This window comes from Thamnophis elegans, chromosome Z (assembly GCF_009769535.1).
Source record: "Thamnophis elegans isolate rThaEle1 chromosome Z, rThaEle1.pri, whole genome shotgun sequence".
Lineage (NCBI taxonomy): Eukaryota > Metazoa > Chordata > Lepidosauria > Squamata > Colubridae > Thamnophis > Thamnophis elegans.
In genome coordinates this window covers 18,826,862-18,850,473 of record NC_045558.1, presented here as the reverse complement: position 1 = coordinate 18,850,473, position 23,612 = coordinate 18,826,862, and the positions used below count along the sequence as shown (strand labels likewise).

The window sequence follows — 23,612 nt, the reverse complement described above, 5'->3', positions numbered from 1 at the left end:
CGGGCTAGATGCATCATGCACTAGCCACCCTCACCCCCATTTTAGCGAAGAGGAAAAAAGTCATGATACATCACGTGGCGACAACATGATACACTGCAGGTTTGACAGCCCTGCCTTAGTGTTTTGCTTTAGCAAAAGCATACTGTCTATTGGACATATTACAAACCTAAACTATATGATATTTTATTTGGAGCATCAAAAGTGGAGATAGCATTTGCTGAATCATCATACTAATTATTCAAATGTAAAACTGGAAAATGGAGGAAGTAACGATGCATAACAGGAAATCAATAGTGGTTTGCCTAAGAGATGCTGGATTATGGAACATTATCTGACATGTCTGAAATATACTTGCCTTAGAAGCTGCTCCGCCATTAATAATGGACTTCACAAAGATGCCAAGGTCTGCATGATTCTCTTTTGACCGGTTACCTTTCACACTGACACCAAGTCCAGCTGACCCAGAATCATTAAGTGGAACCTCAAAAGTCAGAAATTCTCTGGTGCCATCAGCGGTAAGAACAAGATCCTCTTCTTCTGGTTGCTGTTAGGAAAAATTCAACATGGTATTTTTTTTCTTTAAAAAAATCTTGTTTGCAATTATTCTTCACTACAACTACATAATATTTTGAAAAATGGTGGCAGTACAATACTTCTACTGTAATCCCTATTAACATTCTGTAGGGAAATTTGTAATAATGGTACATCTGCCAGCACTGTCAAATAATTCCTAGAACCAGATGTGGCAGTCTGCGTGTATAAAAACAGAGTGGGGGGGAAATGGCTGTGTGTATGAGAGAAAGAGAATATATGCACATGGATTTAAATGTGGTGCTTTCTGGATTATTACAAAATACAACTGTTTAATTCCTGAACAGGAAAATATTATTGGATGCATTAAGCCTAATGTTCTGGAAGTTCATTTGTCCTTTGAAATAGTGGCATTTGAATATCTATGTTTTCTAAGCAGCAAGAAAATTACAAAGAGCAAGCAAATGGATACATAACAATTAGTCATTTGTGCAGTTTTTCTTTTTCAGGTAGGACTATTAATACTATTCAAAGAAGTGACAGAAAAAACCACCTAAAATACAATCAGGTAACAGCAAATCCTTTTACTGTGAGCATCAGAAAAATTCTATGCAATACTACTACTGCCAGTATAATTTTCTTTTGTCTACTCTCTTTTCACAACTGTTCTCTTTTCACACACTCTACCTTTGTTCCTTTAGTATGCTGCCTTAGATCCAAATAAATAATAAGAGATATCCACCCTTCTGAGTACTGCCTACAGACAGAGGCATCAAACATACAGTGACGAAGATAAGATATATGCCGTTTTGCTACTGTATTTTAAACATTAAGCACTCTCACACTCTACATATTGTCATGTTGTGAATATATTTGCTTTTGAGTGAGGTAAGACTGGTGAGCAATGATTCGCTGCCTTAGCAAGGAAACTGTGCAGATGTAGCCATTAAAGTGTCGCTAGATAATATCAATGTATTTATTTAAGAAACTTATACGTGTCTTCTTTTTGAGAGACGTTTTTCTACTGTATGTGATGTGTTTTCTTTGCTAACATCAAAGAGAAAATGATGACTCAATTCAACAGTGGATCCACATTTAAAATCAGAACTAGAGAGTTCCCTTCTGCACTCTCTGCTTGCAAAAATAAATCTGAAGGAAAAAAATGATTTTTCCCATTAAAGCAAAACACTACTTTGTTAAGGATCAATACACTCCTTTGTATTGCCTCTTTATGTCATCTGCTTGATTATAGGAACACACACAAATGCAGACAGAAAGAGATTTGGGGAAGGGTTGGTCGGAGGCAGTAGTAAACCAAATCACAAAGCTTTTTTAAATTTTTTCCTTCAAAAGGGATTTTCTGCATCCTGCCCCAAGTTGTGCATCAATAAATTCAATTATTAAATAAATTATCTTCCTAAATCCATGGTTTGACCTAAGCTTAAACTATAATTTTAAACAAAACATAAGAAAATATTAATATATTAAATATTCAGATCCAGGGACAATAGCTTATTTTTTAAAAAGGAATATAATAAGCAATAATAATTGCACAATGTTTTGGAAGGAAGAAATTCTGAGTTTGGCAGAGCTAATATTTCAAAATATTAAAGGATCTCTAGAAGGCAGGAGGAGGATTTTTATATGACATAATGTTATGGTCCTTAAATCAGAGAATGAACAAACCATAACTAATTTATAATAATATTAAGCAACAATTTATTTATTTATTTATTTATTTATTTATTTATTTATTTATTTATTTATTTATTTATTTATTTATTTATTTATTTATTTATTTATTTATTTATTTATTTATTTATTTATTTATTGGAAGCTGCATTTTATTTGAAATTTTTTTTTTTTTGCTAACATACATTTTTATAACTTTTTAAACAAAAATAGAATCTGCAGAGACAATGCAGCAAATATGCTTAATTCATGTATAGAATTGCTTTCATGCCCCAGATTATTCTCCTGTTAAGGCTCCAAATGCCACCTAAAACTGATAGGATGTATTTACATATAGCATCGATCCACAGTGCGGTTTTCAAATTCACCTAAGAACAAGATCCTTTGCTTTGAGGATCCAGGGCACCAGGAAGTCATCCTGAAACAAGATGTGATGGCACTTCCCCTGGATAACTTCATGGTTTGGGTTGCCCATAGCAAAGGTCCGACTTCCCTTATATTTTCATTCTCTTTCTTGCTACATGACTCAAATGCATAAAAGACGCCCCACCCCCCACATTACACCAAAACTGTCCGTAGTTGCTTGTTTCATTTTTTTTTCTTTTATACAAAGAAGGAAAGTCTTTGGAAGTGAAAGCAATTCCTCACATTCATTTGGAAAAGGCTGTTATTTATTTATTGTTAAAGTCAGTTATAGCAGGAATGATTGAAAGGTATAAGTACTATTTGAGAATCGGACTTAAAAGTCTAAAACGTAATAGAATTTTCTGTTTTCTTTTCATGGAACAAAACAGTACTTAGAGTAATTACCGTATATACTCGAGTATAGGCCGACCCGAATATAAGCCGAGGCACCTAATTTTACCACAAAAAACTGGAAAAGTTATTGACTCGAGTATAAGCCTAGGGTGGGAAATGCAGCAGCTACCGGTAAATTTCAAAAATAAAAATAGATACCAATAATGTTTTTGAATATTTATTTCAAAGAAAAACAGTAAACTAGCGGTGTATTCAATGAAATACTTCACTCACCTCATGATGCTGATGTCCCGCTGTGATGATGATGTCCCGTGTAGCCGCGGGAGCGATGTCCCGCCTCCTATGACACACGGCACAGTGATTCCTATCATTGGATCACTGTACCAGAGGAGGTGGGACATCGCTATGTGGCTGCTTGCCATAACAAGGAGGAGGTGGGACATCGTTGCAGAGCGGCAGGAGGGGGAGGAAGGGGAATCGTAAGACAGCCCTGCATTACATTAGAACGTGAGGAGGGGGGATGGTGCGGTGCGTGCTGTGCGGCAAACTGACACAGAGGGAGGGGAAACTCACAGGGGCACTGGGCCATTCACGAGTGTCACCCAGCGGCATGGCCCCGCCCCTTTTTCTCCTCCATTTCGGGCAAATTTTTCACTGACTCGAGTATAAGCCGAGGCGGCTTTTTTCAGCCCAAAAAGTGGGCTGAAAAACTAGGCTTATACTCGAGTATATACAGTATATTAACATTGGCAATGTGTAGCTGTAGGCAGGGATTCAAGATAATTCAAAATACCATTCAATGAAATAATTCTGTACCATAGGTACAGAAGTATAATTCTGTACGATAGGATATGGTAAAAAGCTAAGGCACAACATATGTGGTATTTTACTAAAATTTGAGCCTTAGAGAATAGGCTGTACCAAAATTACAGAATTACAATGGCCTAAAACATAAATGTTGCAAAAACACACTTAGCTACTTATTTAAAGCAAAAAATATTAAGAGTTAAAATTAAAAATGACTAAATTTATATTCTGTCATTAACTGACTTTGAGCAGATAGTCAACACACTGGAGAGTAATTACACCTGTTGTCAAAGTTGATAATTGAATTGGTATTCAATATTTATTTTATTTTATTTTAAATACTTGCTGTATAATTTATTGAATTTTATTGAAAGGGAACTTGAGATGGAAAACAACAGAATTATGTTTTAAAACTATTTTAAAATATAGAGCACTATAAAGCAGCTTTAAACCACTGGAGATGGGGGCTATATTTGCTTTCCTGATACTCTGAAAGTTTTTACAGGTGAATCTCAGAGCCTTATTACAGTAACTTTCTCCAAACTTACATCTGTGACTGCCATAAATCCCAGTTGCAAATTACATTTGGACTGAATAAGATGGAAGGGAAGGGGAGGGGAAGAAGAGAGTGGGGGGAGAGACGGGGAAAGTGTGGGAGAGGAAAAGGGGAGTCTATTTAAAGAAATTAAAATAATAATGAGGCCAGGAGCTACTTTCTCATATTTAAGATTGTTTAAAAAATAAGTTAAGCACCATCAAAATTGTGAAATGTGGCATTTGTAATGTAGCAGTTAAAATATTACACCATAACCTTTTGCAATAACTTCCATTTGATCTTGATATGCTTTAAATTAAAAACTTCAGTGTGTCAATCAAAACAGGTTGATACAATTTTGGCGATTTAATGAACTGCAGAAGAAATTTATTGCATCTTGTTTTATCAACAGAAATAAAATAAAACATCCCCATCAATTTATTTAGTGCAATGATTGAAAACACAATTCAGCTCCCTCAAGAATAGTATCATGCCACATCTGAAACAATTACAGGTAGTAACTTAACAATACTCTGCTTAGAACTGCTGTTCTAAGAAAAAATCGCTCAGCTGAATGAAGCTGCTCAAGTATATAATTTTCAATAAAATTTGGTGAGTGATAAAGCTGTATAGGTGACTTCTCAGTCTTAAATTAAAATATGCCATTGATACCCACAGCACTGGCATGTAGGGGTGAATTTTGGAACTGTCTTATCCCCCAGCTCACGCCTAAGATAGCCCACACATTTCCACATTCACTCCACGTTACTTTTGCTTCCTATGCCTTGTTGTATTATTCTTATCTTTCCTCCATTCTTGCTTGGTAGCCCTTCCCAGCAGGTGAAATATGTATTGATACACAGGAAATGTCAGTCAGAAGGTGAAAATAGCATCTCCATGCCGCTTTTGTCATTTTTGACTGACGTAATGGACACCAGTCTGACAATCCACGTTGTACTTACACAACTTTTTACTGGCTAGCTTGTTATAGGGCAAATTTGCCTTCTAGAAATGTTCCTCTATTTTCCCCTCAAAGCAGAAAGGCACAAACATATTTCCAAATGGCCATGACATTTCTCATTCAGTCAAAAAGATGGCAGATATATTGAAGTACAAATGGAAGAGAAACCTGTGTGGATGGAACAGATTTTTGGTACACTGAATCTGGCCATCATCTAAAGCTGGACATTAACCAAATACTGCCTAATAAATTGCATCAACCTCTTAATATGCCATTTTGAAGAGAGAAAGAGAACCAAGTTTCTATGCTGGGTGTATGACCATAATGAAGATTTGATTTGACCAACTAGGCAAGTCATTAAAAAAAAAACCAATAACAACTCTAGTTTAATATAGCGACATGGATTTCTTTTTAAATTTCTTGCAGAAGCTGTTTATCAGCCAGAACTAAGTTGAACACATTTCAGGCCTCTGCACTCTCTCAAGCAGAGTTTGAGAGGGTAGGCTACAGAAGACAGGACAGAGTTAGAACAACATAAATCCAATATATGAGTTGAAATGCAATTATTATCAGTATATGATCTGTCTTTCTCTGGAGAGCTCTTCTCTCAGCCTAACCTACTTCGCTAACAACTACATCTCAGCCTAATTTACCTCACAAGTCTGTTGAGAGGATGAAATGACAGCCTCAAGTATATCTGTCCTGTGGAGAAGGGTATACAAATGTGATAATTGGATTTTTAGGGGATAGTCTGGGCAAATCCAGGCTTGTAATTCTCCTGTGATAGTTATACCCCAAACTCTTTGTTTGACAGGCAAAGCACATGAACAAAGCTCATGAGATTTCTACTCTCCCCCACCCCCTCAGCTAGACTTCTATGACTTTACATTCAGGATATACTGACTTTGATTTGTTCTGGCAGAATTCTCTTCAAACGGTACTCAAAGCTACAGAGGGAATAGTTCTATTTTGCTCAGAGTATTCCCTAGCCAGAAAATGCATGAGCTTTTTCCATCTCAAAGTGCATCCCATGATGTGCTGCATTAAGATTTAAGTTAAAGATTGTCCTCCTCTTCTAGCAAGGACTTATAGTGACCCCATGAATTCTGAATAAAATCTAACGAGTCATACATGGTACTTGAAATAGGTACAAATGAGAGGAGGAAAGGTTTGAACCAAGCCTGCAAAGATCTACTCTTGATACCAAAATATAGCAGAAAGTCATTCTGGCTGGGAATTAATGTTTTCCTGTGTGAAAAACATTAGGCTGAGAAAGTTAAGAGAGTTAGCTTAATGTTATAAATGGCTAAAGGAATGTTTTATTGAGTTGCTGTTTAAGCAATTACCTAGTAATAATTAAAACATGAAGCAGTTTGGAATATCTGTGTTGTCACACATAGCGTGCATAACCTAAGCAATGCAAGACAAATTACATCGACTTAAAAGAAACTTTCCACTTCTACAATGATGTCAGGTACAAGGTATTATCTGTTATTTGTTTTGTTATCCAACTAAATAAACTAATTACTTGATTGAGTGGACACATATTCATATCCAAGTTACTGCTACTTCAGAATTTTAGACAAGAAATAAATAAAACTGAAGATAGCCCTCAACATACACCCACATATTGAGCCCAAAGTTGAGTGGGTTAAATGAGTTTTGCTAAATTTAAGACTTTTCTTGCTGCAGTTGTTAAGTGAAAAGATGTAGTTGTTAAGTTAGTCACATGTAACCTGGCTTCCCCATTGATTTCGCTTGTCAGAAAGTCACAAAAGGTGAACACATGGTACCAGGACACTGCAACCATGATAAATGTGAGTCAGTTGCCAAGTGACTGAATTTTGATCGCATGATCATTGTGATGTCCTAATGGTTGTAGGTGTGAAAAACAGTCATAAGTCACATTTTACACTGCCATTATAATGTGGAACATCATTAAGTGAACTGTAAGTCAAAGACTATTATAATCCTGAGATACTAACATTTTGCCAAACGGAACACAAAATAAAATCAAGAGAACAATTGGTAGGAAGGATAAAGATTATATCTTCTTATTTACAATTATTAGAAAAAAATTAAAGGCATAGTTGTGACTCCTTTTGTTGCACATTTTTTAAATTTCCTAAGACTGCAATGATATTTTCTAAAGAACTACTTCTCAAGTTATGTAGGATGGCAACTCAGTATGATTTATTTCTAATAGACATGCATAGGATCACACTGTAAATCAATTCTGCATAGGCACTGAAGACAAAACTCTGGAATATGTTTCATGTTGATATCAGGCAAAACTCTCAAACAGATTATTAAGCTGTCACAACTTTTTGAAAAGAAGTTGACAGGAAGCTACATGGCTTTATCAAGAGTAATTACGCCAAGCAACCTGATCTTTTCCAATAGTCTGACTAGTTTAGTTGACTTCAGAAAGGCAATGAGCATAGTTGATTTCAGCAATGCATACTGTAAAGTCTCCTAGGAAATTTTAATGGAGAACATGGTAAGGGCTAGAGCAGTGTTGGTGAACCTTTTTGGCATGTGCGCGCCAGCTACCTGGTCTTCTGGTTTCTGGTGCATATGCACACATGAAGACCAGCTTGCTGGTGTGCATGTGTGCACTGTAAACTGGAAGATCATTTTCCCAGCACGCGCAGGCACACTGGGCAGCTGCTCTTCCGGTTTACAGAGCTCCCACATACGTGAAGACCAGCTGGCTGACCTGCCATAACCCGAAGAGCAATGGGCAATGTCATGCGTGCCTAGAGAGAAAGCTCTGCATGCCACTTCTGGCACACATGCCATATGTTCACCATCATGGGGCTAGAGTATATTACCATTAAATAGATGGTTGAATGATTGTAGTTAAAAAAATAAATTAGTGGTTCTGGATCAAGCTAGAAGGAACTGCTGAAGGCATAAAGCAGTGCTGCATTGTGTAATATGTTTACAAATGATGTGTCATTATGAAACACCTTTGAGGATACTATTAAGATTCAATAGGAAGAGTGCCTTCTCAATTTCTGATAGCAAAAAAATAAGAATCTGATTTGTTTTCTAACAAGTTTATTAAAAGGCTTTTGTGGGCTGCAGTTTACTTCATCAGACACATGAAATGTGCAGACTAATGATTTAAATTAGGTAAGGCCGGGGAGAATGGAGGAGAGACTGAGATGGATTTCAACAGGGAAAAATGTTTTAAGTCCTACATTTGGGGAGAATAACATAGAGTGTGGGATATTATATTGGGCAGCAATCTATGTTTTTTTTTAAAAAAATGAGTATCTTGGTGCATCACAAACTAAAGGACATGATCCACACATTGAGCCAGCACTGTGAGGTAGCTGCAAATAGGAGACTCTAGAAAGAATGCAGAGAAGAGCAACGAAGATGGTTAGGAGACTAAAACATATAAAGAATGTTTGCTGGAATTGACTATGTCTAGTTTAATGAAAAGAAAGACTAAGGGTGATGGCAGTGTTCCAATATCGCAAGGGTTGCGACAAAAAAGAGGCAGTCAAGTTATTTTCCAAATCATGTGACGGTAGGACACAAAGCAATGGGTGGAAACTAATCAAGGAAAAAAGAAACTTAGAACTAAGAAGAAGTTTTCTGACAGTTAGAACAATTAACCAGTGGAACAACTTGCCTTCAAAAGTTGTGAATCCTCCAACACTGGAAATTTTGAAGAAGATATTGGACAACCATTTGTCTGAAATGCTATAGGGCCATGATGGTGAACTGCATCCCCTGGCATGCGAGCTTTCAGCATGTGCATGCCAGCTAGCTTATTGGCGGTCTTCCAGAGGGCCGGGAGAGGCTCCAGAGCTTGGGGAGGGTGAAAAACAGGCCCAACGGACCTACCAGAAGTTTGTTCTGGTTGGCCCATTGGACCTATTTTTTGCCCTCCCCAGGAGCCAGAGGCTTTCCTGAAGCCTGGGGAAGATGAAAATGACTTCCACCCCACCCCGGAGGAAATACCAAGCTCAGCTTGGAGGCAAGTAGTGCGGCACGCATAGGGGGAGGAATGTGGGTGGGGTTGTGCATGCAAGCACATGTGGGGGGGGGGTTGCTTCGCATTATGGGTGCCGGCACGCATGCACGCTATTGTATATGCGCCCTCGCATTTTTGGCATCCAACAACAAAAAGGTTAGCTATCACTGCTATAGGGTTTCCTGCCTGAGCAGGGGGTTGGACTAGAAGACCTCCAAGATCCCTTCCAACTCTGTTATTCTATTCTATATGCAATTCTAGGCTATATCAACCAGAATGCTGACAAGATCAGAAGAAAGCACTTCTCTAGTCTGCTTTGCTCAGATTCAAGCTAGAATACTGTAGAAAAGTTACCTGGCAACCATTAGTAAAATATGAGCCCAACTCAAGAAAACAAGAAAGCATGAGAAAGATGGTCCTACCTTGACTCTCTTGGGAATAAGTGGGAAAGGAAAGAAACACTGTCAGGCTTGCAATATTTTGTTATTGTAGCCTATATGTATAAAGTAGAATTCATATATTTCTTGTGGTACTCCCTTGAAGGAAAGGCTTCAGGACTGATATCTAAAGGTAAAGTTGCCCAGCAATGGAGCAGATTGCCTCAGATGATGCTGGATTCTTTAATAGTGAGATGCTGAACTAGGCAAGGGGTTGAACTAGCAGCCCAACTCCAAATATTATGTGATAATATGAATGCAAATTTAATATAAAAAATAAATGTACTTCCAGAACTATGCCATCAAATTATCTTGATTCAAACACAGCCCGTGATACTCATCCACAAAGAAACAAGTGTATGTGATTAAATAGCTGGAACACTTTACGGTGCATTCAGAGATGCACTACAGCGCTAACAGTTGCTCTCAAATTAAGCACAAATAAAGGATCATTCACCAACACTCCGCTGATTAATTCCGAGATTCAAATTAAGCAGCGAACAGATAATGTGTGTTAGATAAAACTATTCCTGAGGGGTAATTGCATTAGTTCTAGGCATTATTGTTCCCAATAACCTTTGCATAAACAGCTACAGAAAGAAACTAAACACATTTGGGGGAATGAATCCCTCTTTCCCATCTTCTAAAAGCTATTTTAGAAAAAGATTTCACTTTAAAAATCTGAAACCATTCAACTCCCACCCAAATGGATGTACCTCCTATTTAACATGACCACTTTCTCATTATTCAAAGACAAAAGACTGCATTTTCCTTTCTCTCTCTAAAAGCAATAACATTCCCAATCAACACAGAGAAAGCTTCTGCCAGCCTCATCAGCAACTAATATCTCCCTATTTGGTAATAGGAAACCAATTCCAAACAATATGATACGATAAAATAAGCATTCGTCATATGCAATATTCACATTTTGAAATAAACCAGGTGGTTTCCTTTGCCAAACCGTGTTAGTCAAGCAACGTCAATCTCAGTCCAGTTTAAAATAACAGTACCGAGAGTTAAATGGTTAAAACATATTGTTTTCTTACAATATCACTTTGGATTAAAGTCAGTGGTTTCAACCTCTCGATTACTCATCATTTATTACTGCTTAATGGCAACAAAAATGGCAAAGAGCCCTGCTTAAATGCCGTGATCAAGATGCACCATTGACCATCTGAATAAATACATGTCTCATAACCTAAATTTGTGACTCCTGTGGGATGTAGGCCTTTAAAATGAAACTGCACAAATTTGTAAAGAGAGTTTCAATCAGTCTTAGTCAAAACATCCAGACTGATATTCACTTATTGCAAAGGTGGGTTCCATATTACCTTCAGTGAGAATGCTTAAGAATTAGAGAGCAGAAATTCAACAAATCAGGAGGACACCAAGGAGAAAGTTGGGAAGAGACTTGACTAAAATTCCCATTATTCCTCTGGAGAGCTTACATCTAGCAATAGGATAACCAGAAAAATCATAAGAAAGAAACAATCTGCCACTAAAACCAAAACCATGTGTCAGAGCATCAAAAGAATCTGTCTCACAAAACACACACAAAAATATTTTGTTCTCTGACACAATCACGCTCTTTCTCTTTGTAAAAGTCAGGCCTTACTAAGAGGTGAAATGAAGCCAGCTGCTTTCAAAGAGATAAATCTGGACGGACAGCCAGCTGAGGAAAGGCCTACATTCCTCTACTTGTTCATCCTGCTTAGTATGGATAGCTTCCGTCTAAAATATGAACAATGCAAGAGAATAGGGCCCAGACAGTGACTGTTGGTACTTCACAGAACTTTATTCCAAGCACCCCTGTCGGTCTAGAAGATGACCAGAATATAAATGGCATCGATGCTAATTCCAGAGAAGTTACTAACTGAGGAGGGAAGAGTAGAGGAAACAACTATCCTTTCCCACCTACCTAGATGGCAGTTTCTCTGGGGTCACTTTTGAGTATTTATATATTATGTGATAGGAAGTTAGTAAGAGAAATACCTCATTACTTTCCTATAGTTTCTATTCCACGATGGCTATATGAAAGACAGGTCTATCTACCGTCTGTTTGAAATAATAGAACTCAATTTATGCTAATATGAATTTTACTTTGTGGGATAAATTAGAGATGCAAACTTCATTATACAGCGAAGCGAACAAATGATGCTTAGAATTTTTCTTCAAGCAAAGTTTAATATTTGCATTATAATTTTATGTAGATTTGATCTACACACAATCCTATTAATGTGGGTGACCTTAACTGCTTCCAAAATGTCCCTCAGATCATACTAGGGAGGTTTTAGGATATAAACCAACCTATTCTAATGTTGGGTTCCATGCTTTACATAGCTTATGAGACAGTTTTTCAAGAAACTCTTGCTTGGATGTAAAACCATGGATCTCTCGACCCATTATTTTTCATTTCTTAACTGACTCTGCATTAAACATATTACCCTGGTTAAGTGTTATCCTTTATCTTGTCTAAGTAGTAAGGTCACCAATATCATATCACCCCTAGTGCTTCTTTTCATTAAAATAGACATACCGAATTCCAGCAGTTGTTATCAATGACATTCCCTTCATAAATAATCTCAATGCTTGGGCTTATTGACTCCCCCCACCCCACTTTTCTGGTTGAGTCTCAGCTTGCCTGTATATATTGCCTGAGAAATCTAGAGTATACATTCTTTGAATATGCTAATTATAAGTCTTAGTAACCAGTAAGTAGTAAAATATTGCATGCAATTTTTTGTATATGCAATAGATAAACAATATCATTTAATGATATTAAATGATAAATACACAGCAATCTCTTGCAACGCATCTGGAAATTCAGCTCATTGTGAAAAGTAACATCAAAAATATATTTTCTTTTCATTCTCCTGGATTCCCAGGAGTCCACTAAGACTCAATCACTGAAGCTAATATCTGTTGGCAAAGTATTCTCAAACCACTATAGGTGAAACTAACAAACAGGTCATAGGTTGAGAAAAACAGAGAAAAATACAACTCAAAATGCAAAATAATTTGTTGACTTTGAAAAACAGGACAAAGGTTAATTGGCATATATTTCTCATATCATAATTAACAATTTATTTACACACACTGAAACAAGATTGAGATAATTATCCCGAAACAGAAATGCAATGACAAATTACTGGTTTTTTATACTGCAGTTGATCTCTTACACATTAAAATAATCAACATGCTTTAAGCAGAAGGTTCATCTGTTCCATTTTAGATTGAATTCTTTAGAACATAGATTCTGAACTGCCATATGGGAAATCCACAAAGCCAAAATGATAGCAACACAGAAAGTGGGCTAACTGGCTGTATTTTCTCTAGAATATTTTAATAGGCAACACACTCTCAGTTGGACTAGCACTCCATGCATTTTAAGTATGATTTAAAAAAAACCTTACTATACTTCACTGGTATTTTAAAAAGGAAATATGGAACATCTTTCATTGTCAGTTTAACACAGTGGTTCCCAAACTTGGCAACTTTAAGACTTGTGAATTTCAACTCCCAGAATTCTCCAGCCAGCAGAGCTCTGCTGGCTGGAGAATTCTGGGAGTTGAAATCCACAAGTCTTAAAGTTGCCAAGTTTGGGAACCACTGGTTTAACAGATCGCTTTCATTTAGCTCAGGCATTCTTATAGTCTTCTTGAGTGTAAGCCACAGCAGGTGGCGTCACTGTTCAGACCTCAGTTCTCTAGAAAAGCTAAACAATGCAAGATCTGGTGAATACTGAATGAGATACAACCATGATTACAAAATTATCGAATATCAACTTTGACTCATGGCATCATTTTCCTTTTATGTGAGTGCAGTTAGAAAACCAGTGGTAATTTGAGCAGTCTGAATTCCTGGCTTGTGTATGATTCTCTCCTTGCGTAGATTTTTTCCCCTGATTGTTGGAAAACTGACAACAAAACTGACTACCTTTTCTAAGATGGAGCATGCATGAGAACCCCTGTTCAGCATAAAGCTAATATAAATATTTCTCATTAAAAAAAACAACCAAACAGGCTGTAAAACAGATAATGGGAGATTTGTAGAATAAGACATGTAAAATTATGTTAATGTAGTTTTACAATAAAGTAGAATTAAATCATCAATTAAATCATCTGGTCAGGTTTCCCATCAGGTCAACTGGGAAGGCTGACACATCTACATATATTTTGTGTTGGGTTATGTTCACTGTGGAGGTCTGATAGGTCCGAGTCGAGCCGGGCACTGTTGACAGCTTGCACCAAGGAGTATATTCGGGCTCTAAGAACAGCCAAAAGATCACACATTGCCTCCTTGGTAGCGTCCGCCGAGTCCCGCCCAGCCGCCCTGTTTAGGATAACCCGCTCCCTCCTGAATAGGAGGGAGACGGAAAACCCCTTACAGGGTAAGGCTGAGGAGTATGTACAGTTCTTGGTGGACAAAGTTGCTCGGTTTCGATCGGACCTGGACTCCACTCCTGCAGATCCAGCCGAGACACAAGGGAATGATCTGGCAGACCATCTCTGGGTTGAGTTTCAGGATGTTGCCTCCGGGGATGTGGACAAGGCTATGCGAGCTGTGAGCGCCTCCACCTGTATTCTGGACCCGTGTCCCTCCTGGCTGGTTGCCAGCAGCAGTGAGGTGACACGAGGCTGGATCCAGGCGGTTGTTACCACCTCTCTTCGGGAGGGGCATCTCCCCACCGCGCTGAAGGCGGCGGTGGTGAGACCCCTCCTGAAGAAACCGTCCTTGGATCCAGCAATTCTTAACAACTACCGTCCAGTCTCCAACCTCCCCTTTGTGGGGAAGGTTGTTGAGAAGGTGGTGGCTCTCCAGCTTCAGCGTACCTTGGAGGAAGCTAACTATCTTGACCCCTTCCAGTCTGGCTTCAGGCCCGGTTACAGCACAGAAACCGCTTTGGTCGCATTGACCGATGATCTCTGGAGAGCCAGAGATGGAGGCCATGCGTCCATCCTGGTTCTCCTTGACCTCTCAGCGGCTTTCGATACCATCGACCATGGTATCCTTCTGCGACGACTGCGGCAGGTGGGGGTGGGCGGCACTGTTCTGCAGTGGTTCTCCTCCTACCTCTCGGACAGGTCGCAGTCGGTGTTGGTGGGGGGGCAGAGATCGTCCCCGAGGCCCCTTACTTGTGGGGTGCCGCAGGGTTCGGTCTTATCCCCCCTACTATTTAACATATACATGAAACCGCTGGGCGAGATCATTCGTAGGCACGGGATAAAATACCACCAATATGCGGACGATACACAGTTGTATCTGTCCGCCCCGTGCCAACTCAATGAAGCGGTGGAAGTGATGAACCGAGGCCTTGAGGCTGTCAAAGACTGGATGAGAGCTAACAAACTGGTGCTCAACCCGGAAAAGACCGAGTGGCTGTTGTGTTTTCCTCCCAATAATTTGGCTAATGTTCCATCAATCAGGCTGGGGGGACAAAATTTATACCCCTCAGACAGGGTCCGCAACTTGGGAGTCCTCCTGGACCCACAGCTGAGTTTCGACCATCATTTGTCAGCTGTGACCAGGGGGGCATTTGCTCAGGTTCGCCTGATGCGCCAGTTGCGGCCCTACCTGAACAGGGAGGCCCTCACAACAGTCACTCGAGCCCTTGTGATCTCTAGGCTGGAATACTGCAACGTGCTCTACATGGGGCTGCCCTTGAAGAGCATCCGGCGACTTCAGCTAGTCCAGAATGCGGCCGCGCGAGTGATCGTGGGCGCACCACGGTTCGCCCACATAACACCGATCCTCCGTGAGCTGCGCCTGCTACCTGTTGGTCTCCGGGTGCACTTCAAGGTCCTACTTACCACTCACAAAGCGCTCCATGGTAGTGGATCTGGCTATTTGAGAGACCGCCTTCTGCCAATTACCTCCCTGCGTCCCATCAGATCGCACAGGGTAGGCCTCCTCCGAATTCCATCCGCCAGTCAGTGCCGACTGGCGACTACGCGGAGGAGAGCCTTCTCAGTTGCAGCTCCGACGCTATGGAACAATCTCCCCGTGGAGATCCGCACCCTCACCACCGCCCAGGCCTTCCGCACGGCCCTTAAGATCTGGCTATCCCGTCAGGCCTGGGGATAAAAATCTTAGTTCGTCCCCTCCCGAATGATGAATGAATGTTGTGCTCTATTTTTTAATATTATGTACTGTCTTATGCTTTTTGTCTTTGTACCCCCTTTCCCGTGTTTTTGTAAGCCGCCCTGAGTCCCCTCAGGGAAAAGGGCGGCCTATAAATTATAATAAATCTACAAATCTACAAATCTACTGCCTTCAGTTATTTGTAATAATAATAAAGGCAGGATATGAACAAGAAAACAAATTCCGCCCCACTTAACTATGGCAAGGTATTCCTTCTCAGCTATATTCTAATTTAAACCATATTCAAAACTGGTATGTGATTGATGTTCTCTAATTAATTGAATCTCAAGATCTGATCCCAGTCCCTGGGTCTCAAAATCTCCTGTACCAGGTTCCCTATAAAAACAGAGAATAAGAAAATAAAATTTGATTTCAAGGTATCTTTCCTTTGTAATAGAGTGGGGCTATCTTGGTGTAAGACATAAACAATATTTGCTATTTATGTAGGTTGGTGACTTGGATAATTATTTTCTATTCTCAAGTGCTTCAGAAAAAAGCACTGTAGAGTTTATAATGCTCAGCCTTCTAAATCCAATGAATCAAAGTAAAATTTTATAAAAGTTCATAACTTGACTCAGTCTTCCATCTTTCCGAGGTTGGTAAAATGAGGAACCAGATTGTTGGGAGTAATATGCTTGCTCTGTAATATATACCACTTACAAGTGCTGTAAAACACTATGAAGTGGTACAAAAATCTAAGTGCTATTGCTTACTTACAATTGGCATAAATGAGTTTAAAAATGAGTTTAAATGAGTTTAAAACAAGTGTTGCCTTTTAGTGATGTCACGGATATTGTCCAAAATTTGGCAATACACTGTATTCCTTTCATTATACTATGCTCTACAATGATCTCATTATGAAAATTCAAGTGCTAAAATGCTACTCCATAAATATTAAAGGTATACTTTTATTTTTTGTTCAAAGTAAAGTTTTAAAGTGGTTCGGTTTCGCCCCAAATTTGCCCCTTTCAGCATATACTGCTAAAACCTTGAAAGATTGTGTAGGGGGAGAAAAAGCAAACACTAAGTTTTTGTGTGATTTTCCCAGCGTTTCTACTGCTAGTAGTTCAGCTTTGCTTTCTTCTGCTGTCAGCCTCATGACAGCAACACTCACCATTAACAGCACAAGAGAGACTACAACAGTGGTTTAAAAAAAAACTATAAGAAACTGAAGGATCTGACAACTAGAAACAGAAAACCTAAATGGGGAATCATGTAGAACCAAACAGGGAGGGGAATGGAATCCACATGTGACACACTGTGAAACAAGTTCAGCATTCTGGCTTCTATTTGATATGCAGAATGGATTTAAAGAGAAGGGAAAACATGCCATAAGTATGTTTTCTCTAACAGATACTTATTGGCATACAAAATAGGAGACATTTATACATCCCAAACCTTATATATATTATTTAGAACAGTGGCTCTTAATATGTGTCTGGGAGTCCATGGGGCTCCCAAGACCCTTTCAAGGCCCACAAAATCAAATAAATAAATATTTTACATTTTATCAGTTTTAAGTAAATATTGATACATATAATCCACTTAAAGCTCTTTAGATCCTCCATCATTTTAAAGAACGTACAGTGAAAATGGCATGAGATGAAATGTTTGAGAACCAGATTTAGAGAACACGATTACTAGCATAGGACATCCCTGAAATACACGTCACAGGATGTAGAGGAAACCCAGCTCTTAATACATGCAGGGCTTTAAGGAAATCCTTGGTGCATCAAAGGATAACAATCAAGTTTGCAATAAAGATTAAAAAATATAAGTCTTAGTTTGGCCAGATATATCTGACAAATTAGACTATATGGTTTTATTATTCATCTCCTAGCAGTGGTGGTTCAGTGGTTAGAATGAAGTATTGCAGGCTAAATCTACAATGTAGCCAGGCGTTAGATCCTGACCAGCTCAAGGTAAACTCAGTCTTACCATTCTTCCAAAGTGGGTAAAATGAGGACCCAGATTATTGGAGAAAATATGCTGACTCTGTAAACTGCTTAGAGACTGCTGTAAAGCACTATGAAGTGGTATATAAATCTAAGTGCTATTGCTATTACAATTATTTGTCAGAACTAAACTCACCAACTTAATAGGAAAATTGTCTATGTGATTATATTTCGAGAGTCCTGCCTTTAATCTTCCCTGAAGAGTTCCTACCAAGGAACCACTACATTCTGAAATGTAGGAATGTAGAAATGTAGAATGAAATGCTTAGTCCCTTTGCTTTAGATTTACTTTAAAAGATTATCATTATGCCAGTGATGTGTCACAAGCAGCAATGTCTTTAAAGAGCTGGGGAAAATTGAAAATCTCTAGTAGTAATGTTACCAGTAAACATGGGCAGTGCCATGAGATTTTGAAAAGAAATGTTTAAAATTCAAAAAATTGGTATTTATTACAGACCATATGACTATTTTGAACATTGTAATTCTTATTAAAAAAGAAAAACCAATATCATGAACTTTCCTGCTTTAAATTTCTTATATAATTTATTAACAACTAGTTGATATCTTAATGAAGATCACCCACAGCTTCATAATAAATAGTTGGGAGTATTTTGTGAACAGGTGTGCTGGGACCTGACTGGAGATGATAGACGTTGTAGTTCAATTTCATATTTTTTTTTATACTTGTAGAAAGTTTGTCTACAGATGATCTCCAGGAAGTAGAAATATCATTTTTATCTACCTCTAACTTATTTATATAAATAATGTGTTTGGATATGCACATTTGAAACAAGGCCTAAAATCTAATTCCTAAAATTTTGCAGAATGTATGCGAATTATAGTAAAAATGTAGCATGTAATATGAAATTAAATTTTAGACTGGAGAGAGCCACCTGCAGTATACATTGTGAACAAAACTAATTTCAAAGCTACCTTTGATAGAGTACAACAACATTATTAATTCAAAACTCATTGCAACCCTCCTTGACATGTCAAAGACAAAATTCTTACCGTTTCCTTTGGAATTTGTGACTGGCTTGGTTCAGTATTCTAAAAGAAGTGGGGGGAAATGAAATAAGAACAAGGTTGGAAAAGGTATTTGCTTCAAAGGACAAGCACCCTGATAGCCAAAACCATTCATAGCTGTTAATACTAATAAGAAATCTTTCACCAACCAGTGATACTAATCAATTTTAGTTAAAAGCTAGTTTAAAAATTCAAAAATTTCTGATTAAACAGGCATGTGGGTCCAAACAGAGGAATCTGTTTTTTAAAAGACAGAAATAAGAACATTGTAGCATTTCTCCCATCTCCTTCCCTTAGGCTGGTTAAGGAACAATAATTGAAAACCCCATACTTAACTCATACACACAGTCTACTAATATATATTAATATATACAGTTATCTTAATGGATGCAGGTAGAGATAAGAGACAACTATTATATAATGCAGGTAATCCAGCACTTATCCACCACAGGAATTGAGCCCAAAATATCTGTTTTTAAACAAGACAGTTAAATGAGTTTTGCTCCATTTTATGACCTTTCTTGCCACTTGAGTGAAACTGCAGTTGTTAAGCTATTAAACACATTTGCTAAGTGAGTGTAGCTGTTTCACGGTCCTTGTATGTCAGAAGATAGAAAAAGTGATTACATGACCCCAATCGTCATAAATACTTGTTGTTTGCAAAACATCTGAGTTTTGATCATGTGACTTGGGAATGCTGCAGTCATAAGGGTGAAAAATGTCACTTTTATCAGTGTTGTTATATCTTTGAATGGTCACTAAATGAATGGTTGTAAATTGAGGACTATCTGTACACTCTTATCAAATAAACCTCAAAACTAGACCCAATAACCTCAGTGTCCTCAAAATTGAAACTTCTGAATGGCATGTCTTTTCAATCTATATTTTGGCTGGATGAATATAACATGTCCATGCCAAACATTGGATTAGCAAAGCATAATAGTTGGAATGGTTCATTGAATACAATGAAACACAAACTCCCCAATCCTATTTAAGGCTAGCCATAACAACGTCTTGTACTTTTCTTAAAGAAAATTAGGAGGCCAACATTCTTACAGCATACAGCATATGAAGAGAGAATCACTTGGCATAAAGCTGACAGTTTTTATAAGTGCAGAAAGAAGTACATCAACTTGCAGTGAGATAAAGGTACAAATGAGATGAAATTTCATGGTGCTTATCGTCACATTGCGGTCTGGTTTTTTAAACACTGTGCATTTTTTCTAGCACATCTCATGCAATTCTATGGTGTTTTTGCATTTTTTGAATACAAAATGCTAAGTAACGTCCAACTTTTCATTGAGTAATCATGTTTCCAGTAGTTTACAACTACGGTAGCCTTCCATTTTTCCCCAAGAAAAATCCTTCTTTTCGTCCAATAGTGCTTTTTTTAAGACTAGTAACAGAGGTGGGTTCCTACCAGTTCGCACCTATTCGGTAGAACCGGTTCGTCAAATCTACCGAACAGGTTAGAAGAGGTTCCACCAGTGGACCCGGAAAGCAGGCCACACCTACAGAAGAGGTTCCAAAATTTTTTGAAACCCACCACTGGTCCTTGGATATGATTACTCTACACTATCATGCTCATATTTATAAAACTCAGTGCCTCTGTGAAAGGTAAGGATGACTACTGCGTTTGTGGTGCAATCAGAACATTGCGTGTGTTGAAGTTGTTTTAACGCAAACCAAAGATGCCTTTTAAAAAACAAGTTTACATCATATTCTTATGCATGCCAGTGCTGTGTGTGAGGTAATTTAAGGTGGTTCTGACAAGTGTCGTCGGCATCTTCATATCACATGGGCGGCAAGCCACTCCCATCCGGTCACATGGGCAGCAAGCCACTCCCACAAAGGAGGCCACACCCACAGAGTAGGTTTGAACAATTTTTGAAACCCACCACTGACTAGTAAGCATGGGATCTGGGAAGACTTTAGCATATTGTAAAGATGCATGAAATAAAGGAATACCAACAGCGATATTTCTGTTGCTTCCAGCACTGAAGTCAGCTCAAAATAAACCCATCAAAAGAAATTCAAAACTACTCTAAGAATAAGATTAAAAAATGGATGCCTCTTTTTCCAGTGAAAGAACACGAGGGAAAACACAAGGTATCTTTCACCCCAACATTAATATAAACCTTGAGAAGAGAATAATACTGCAGCCCAAGATATAGTATCTTCTTTTAGAATATAAACATTGGAAACCATTAATGCTTACTTTTCAATATAGTGAAACATTATGATCTTTATATTCTTCTGTGATTTGGCATTTTTCTCCAAGCAGCAGAAGAATGTAGACAGAGGCCCCATGTGCTAAGTTTGTGCATTAGGCACATCAGAAATGATAATACATCATTTTTCCAAATAATGCATTCTAAAAAAACACGACTAAAATACAAAATTGGTCAGATATCCTTGAAAACAGGGGGAGAAACTAAGGAAGAAGGAAATTTTCATCTAGAAGCACTTGGTAATGACAACAGGTGAAGACAGATGTTCCTCTCTTGTGCAACAGTTGAAGAGCTAATAGACTATTTGAAATGTTATGTATCCCACAACTTATTTGTCAATGTCACCAACAATTCACTGCAATGGCTTATTTTCCTGTATGTATGCATCTTTAAAAGAATGACTGTGGAATCTCAGCACGTGAGTTGATAAAATAAAGCAAGGGAGGGAGAGGTAAAAATTTGGTAGAAGGAAGCAAACGAAGGGAAGGATGGAAGAAAGAAAAAGTGAGGATGTTTTACAACACACTATTCCCATCTCTAACTTTCCAACAATTAAAGCAGCTATGTATTTTCCAAGGCTCATGAATAGCTTTAGAAACTGGCTGAAGTGAAATTATGTGGCTTTCAAAAGATGCAACTGTCCCAATGGTGCTTTTCCAAAAGGCAATTGGCCTTTCTTAGATTCCCACTCCCTTAAATATATTCTGCTTCTCATTCAAGAAACTTCTTCAGTTTCTCATATCTCTGTTAAGGCCAAACTGTTATTAAACTAGCCCTCCTCGACCTCACCCCTCAACCTTATCCTATTATTTGCTGTGTTCCTGCCATACTTTTTACCAGCTCACCGTTCCATAATAGTTAACTTCATCTTGTTATGCTGTACAAGATGTGGTCCTAATAGCCAATTGCTATAAGTAAAGAACATTTGGGAAATATGACACATATAATGTATGTATGTGTACATATAAATCCATTGGATACCAAGATTAACAGCATGGAAAGAATACTGTTTTTATCTCTATCTCCCTCCCTCCCTCCTCTGGGTTCCTGGAGACCACTTGAATAGACCCATGGAATTTTTTTGTCAGCCTCTTGAGAAATGGTTTCTCTTACCTTCTTCTTAGGACTAATAGAAAATGACTGACCTAAAGTCATTCAGCTGAATGACATCCAGGCATTCAGTCATTCATCCTAAAGCAGGACATGTGATGGATTGTATTAAGGAGGTGGATTCCCAGGGGGGAGGGGCTACATTCCAGAGGAGTTAGAGGCAACTCAATCTGAATGTTATATGTGAGAAAAAGTGGATGAAGATAGCATCTCCCTAATAATTTGAAAAGTACAACGCATATGCAGGTAGTAGACGCCTCAATCTTGCAAAATTTTCTCTCTATGTATGAAAACGATAAAGAACTTTAAAGAGAGTCACCAGGTAACTCATTCTTCGTATTGGACTTGATAGCACCAGAACTCAGGATCTCTAGTTTCCAGCTAAGTGCCTTAAACACTGAAACAATATGCTTCTCTTTTATATTCTACATTCACACTTCAATACATTTATATTATATGTATTATGAAGCTCCTCTCAATCAAGCTTCAGTACTACAACCAAGACTATCAGCTTATTATGAAATGGGAACTTTTAATTAATTTCTGCTTACAATCAAGGGGGAATAACCTTTCAAAACCTCGGATGCTGACAATTACAAGAAACGAGGTCAAGAAGTACTTATTCATTATCAACATCATTATCAGTAGCAGCACATCGTACAGTAACTCTTTCCATCTTGAATATTAACCCATCTTCTGCTACTTTCACATGGTCTCTTCCAAAATACTGGCTCCTGGAGCCCAAATCAGTGGTGCTGCAGACTGGCAAAATGAGTATAGTGAAGAAAACTTAAATCAACTGCAAAAGTAAACCCTTGACCTTGAATTTGTGATTATGCTTAATTCACACTTCAATATCGTCAAAGCATAGCCACGCTTTTTGTCCCTCAATTCTGAGAATATAACACAAGTAGCCACAACTTTTGCCTATTCTGTCAATATTACAAGTAGGCTGAACTACACAGACTCAAGATAAAATTTCACAGACCGGTTATGACGGTTCAGCATTCAAGAGGTCATTACATCAAATTCTCCTCTGCATTTACCCTGTTCCATATTGCAGTTCAATTAAGTGTTGGTGTGTAGAATTATCTTTGCATCTGAAACAGGGTAGATTTGATTTAAATCAATTCAATTTAAATCATGATTTCAACCACTAGTAAAAAGGATTGATTTAAGTCAATTTAAATCATAATTTTTAAAGAGCAACTGTCATCTTTGTCCCGCAGCGACTCCTCCTCTGACCTCCGACAGTCCCAATATTGCCAATTCTACAGCCTAATCCTACATAACTAAGCTCCATTTCATGCTGAATAAACTAAATTATTAATGTATCTTAAACAGAAAACTATCTTTAGATATATTTTTACTCCAAAAGCATTTTTTTTATAAAAATAGAAAAATCTGATTTAATTTTTTTTTAAAAATCCAATTTA

General features: G+C 38.1%; 1 protein-coding gene across 1 annotated transcript in view; it reads right to left on the bottom strand.

The window, feature by feature from the left end:
- PARD3 (par-3 family cell polarity regulator) overlaps positions 1-23,612 on the bottom strand; it is a 492,108-nt gene that overhangs the window by 69,315 nt on the left and 399,181 nt on the right. Inside the window, exons 12-13 of the mRNA XM_032237658.1 lie at positions 18,821-18,859; positions 356-544 (exon numbers count right to left, since the gene is read on the bottom strand). Of these exons, the coding sequence (XP_032093549.1) occupies positions 356-544; positions 18,821-18,859 (228 nt within the window). The remainder of the gene's footprint in view (positions 1-355; positions 545-18,820; positions 18,860-23,612) is intronic.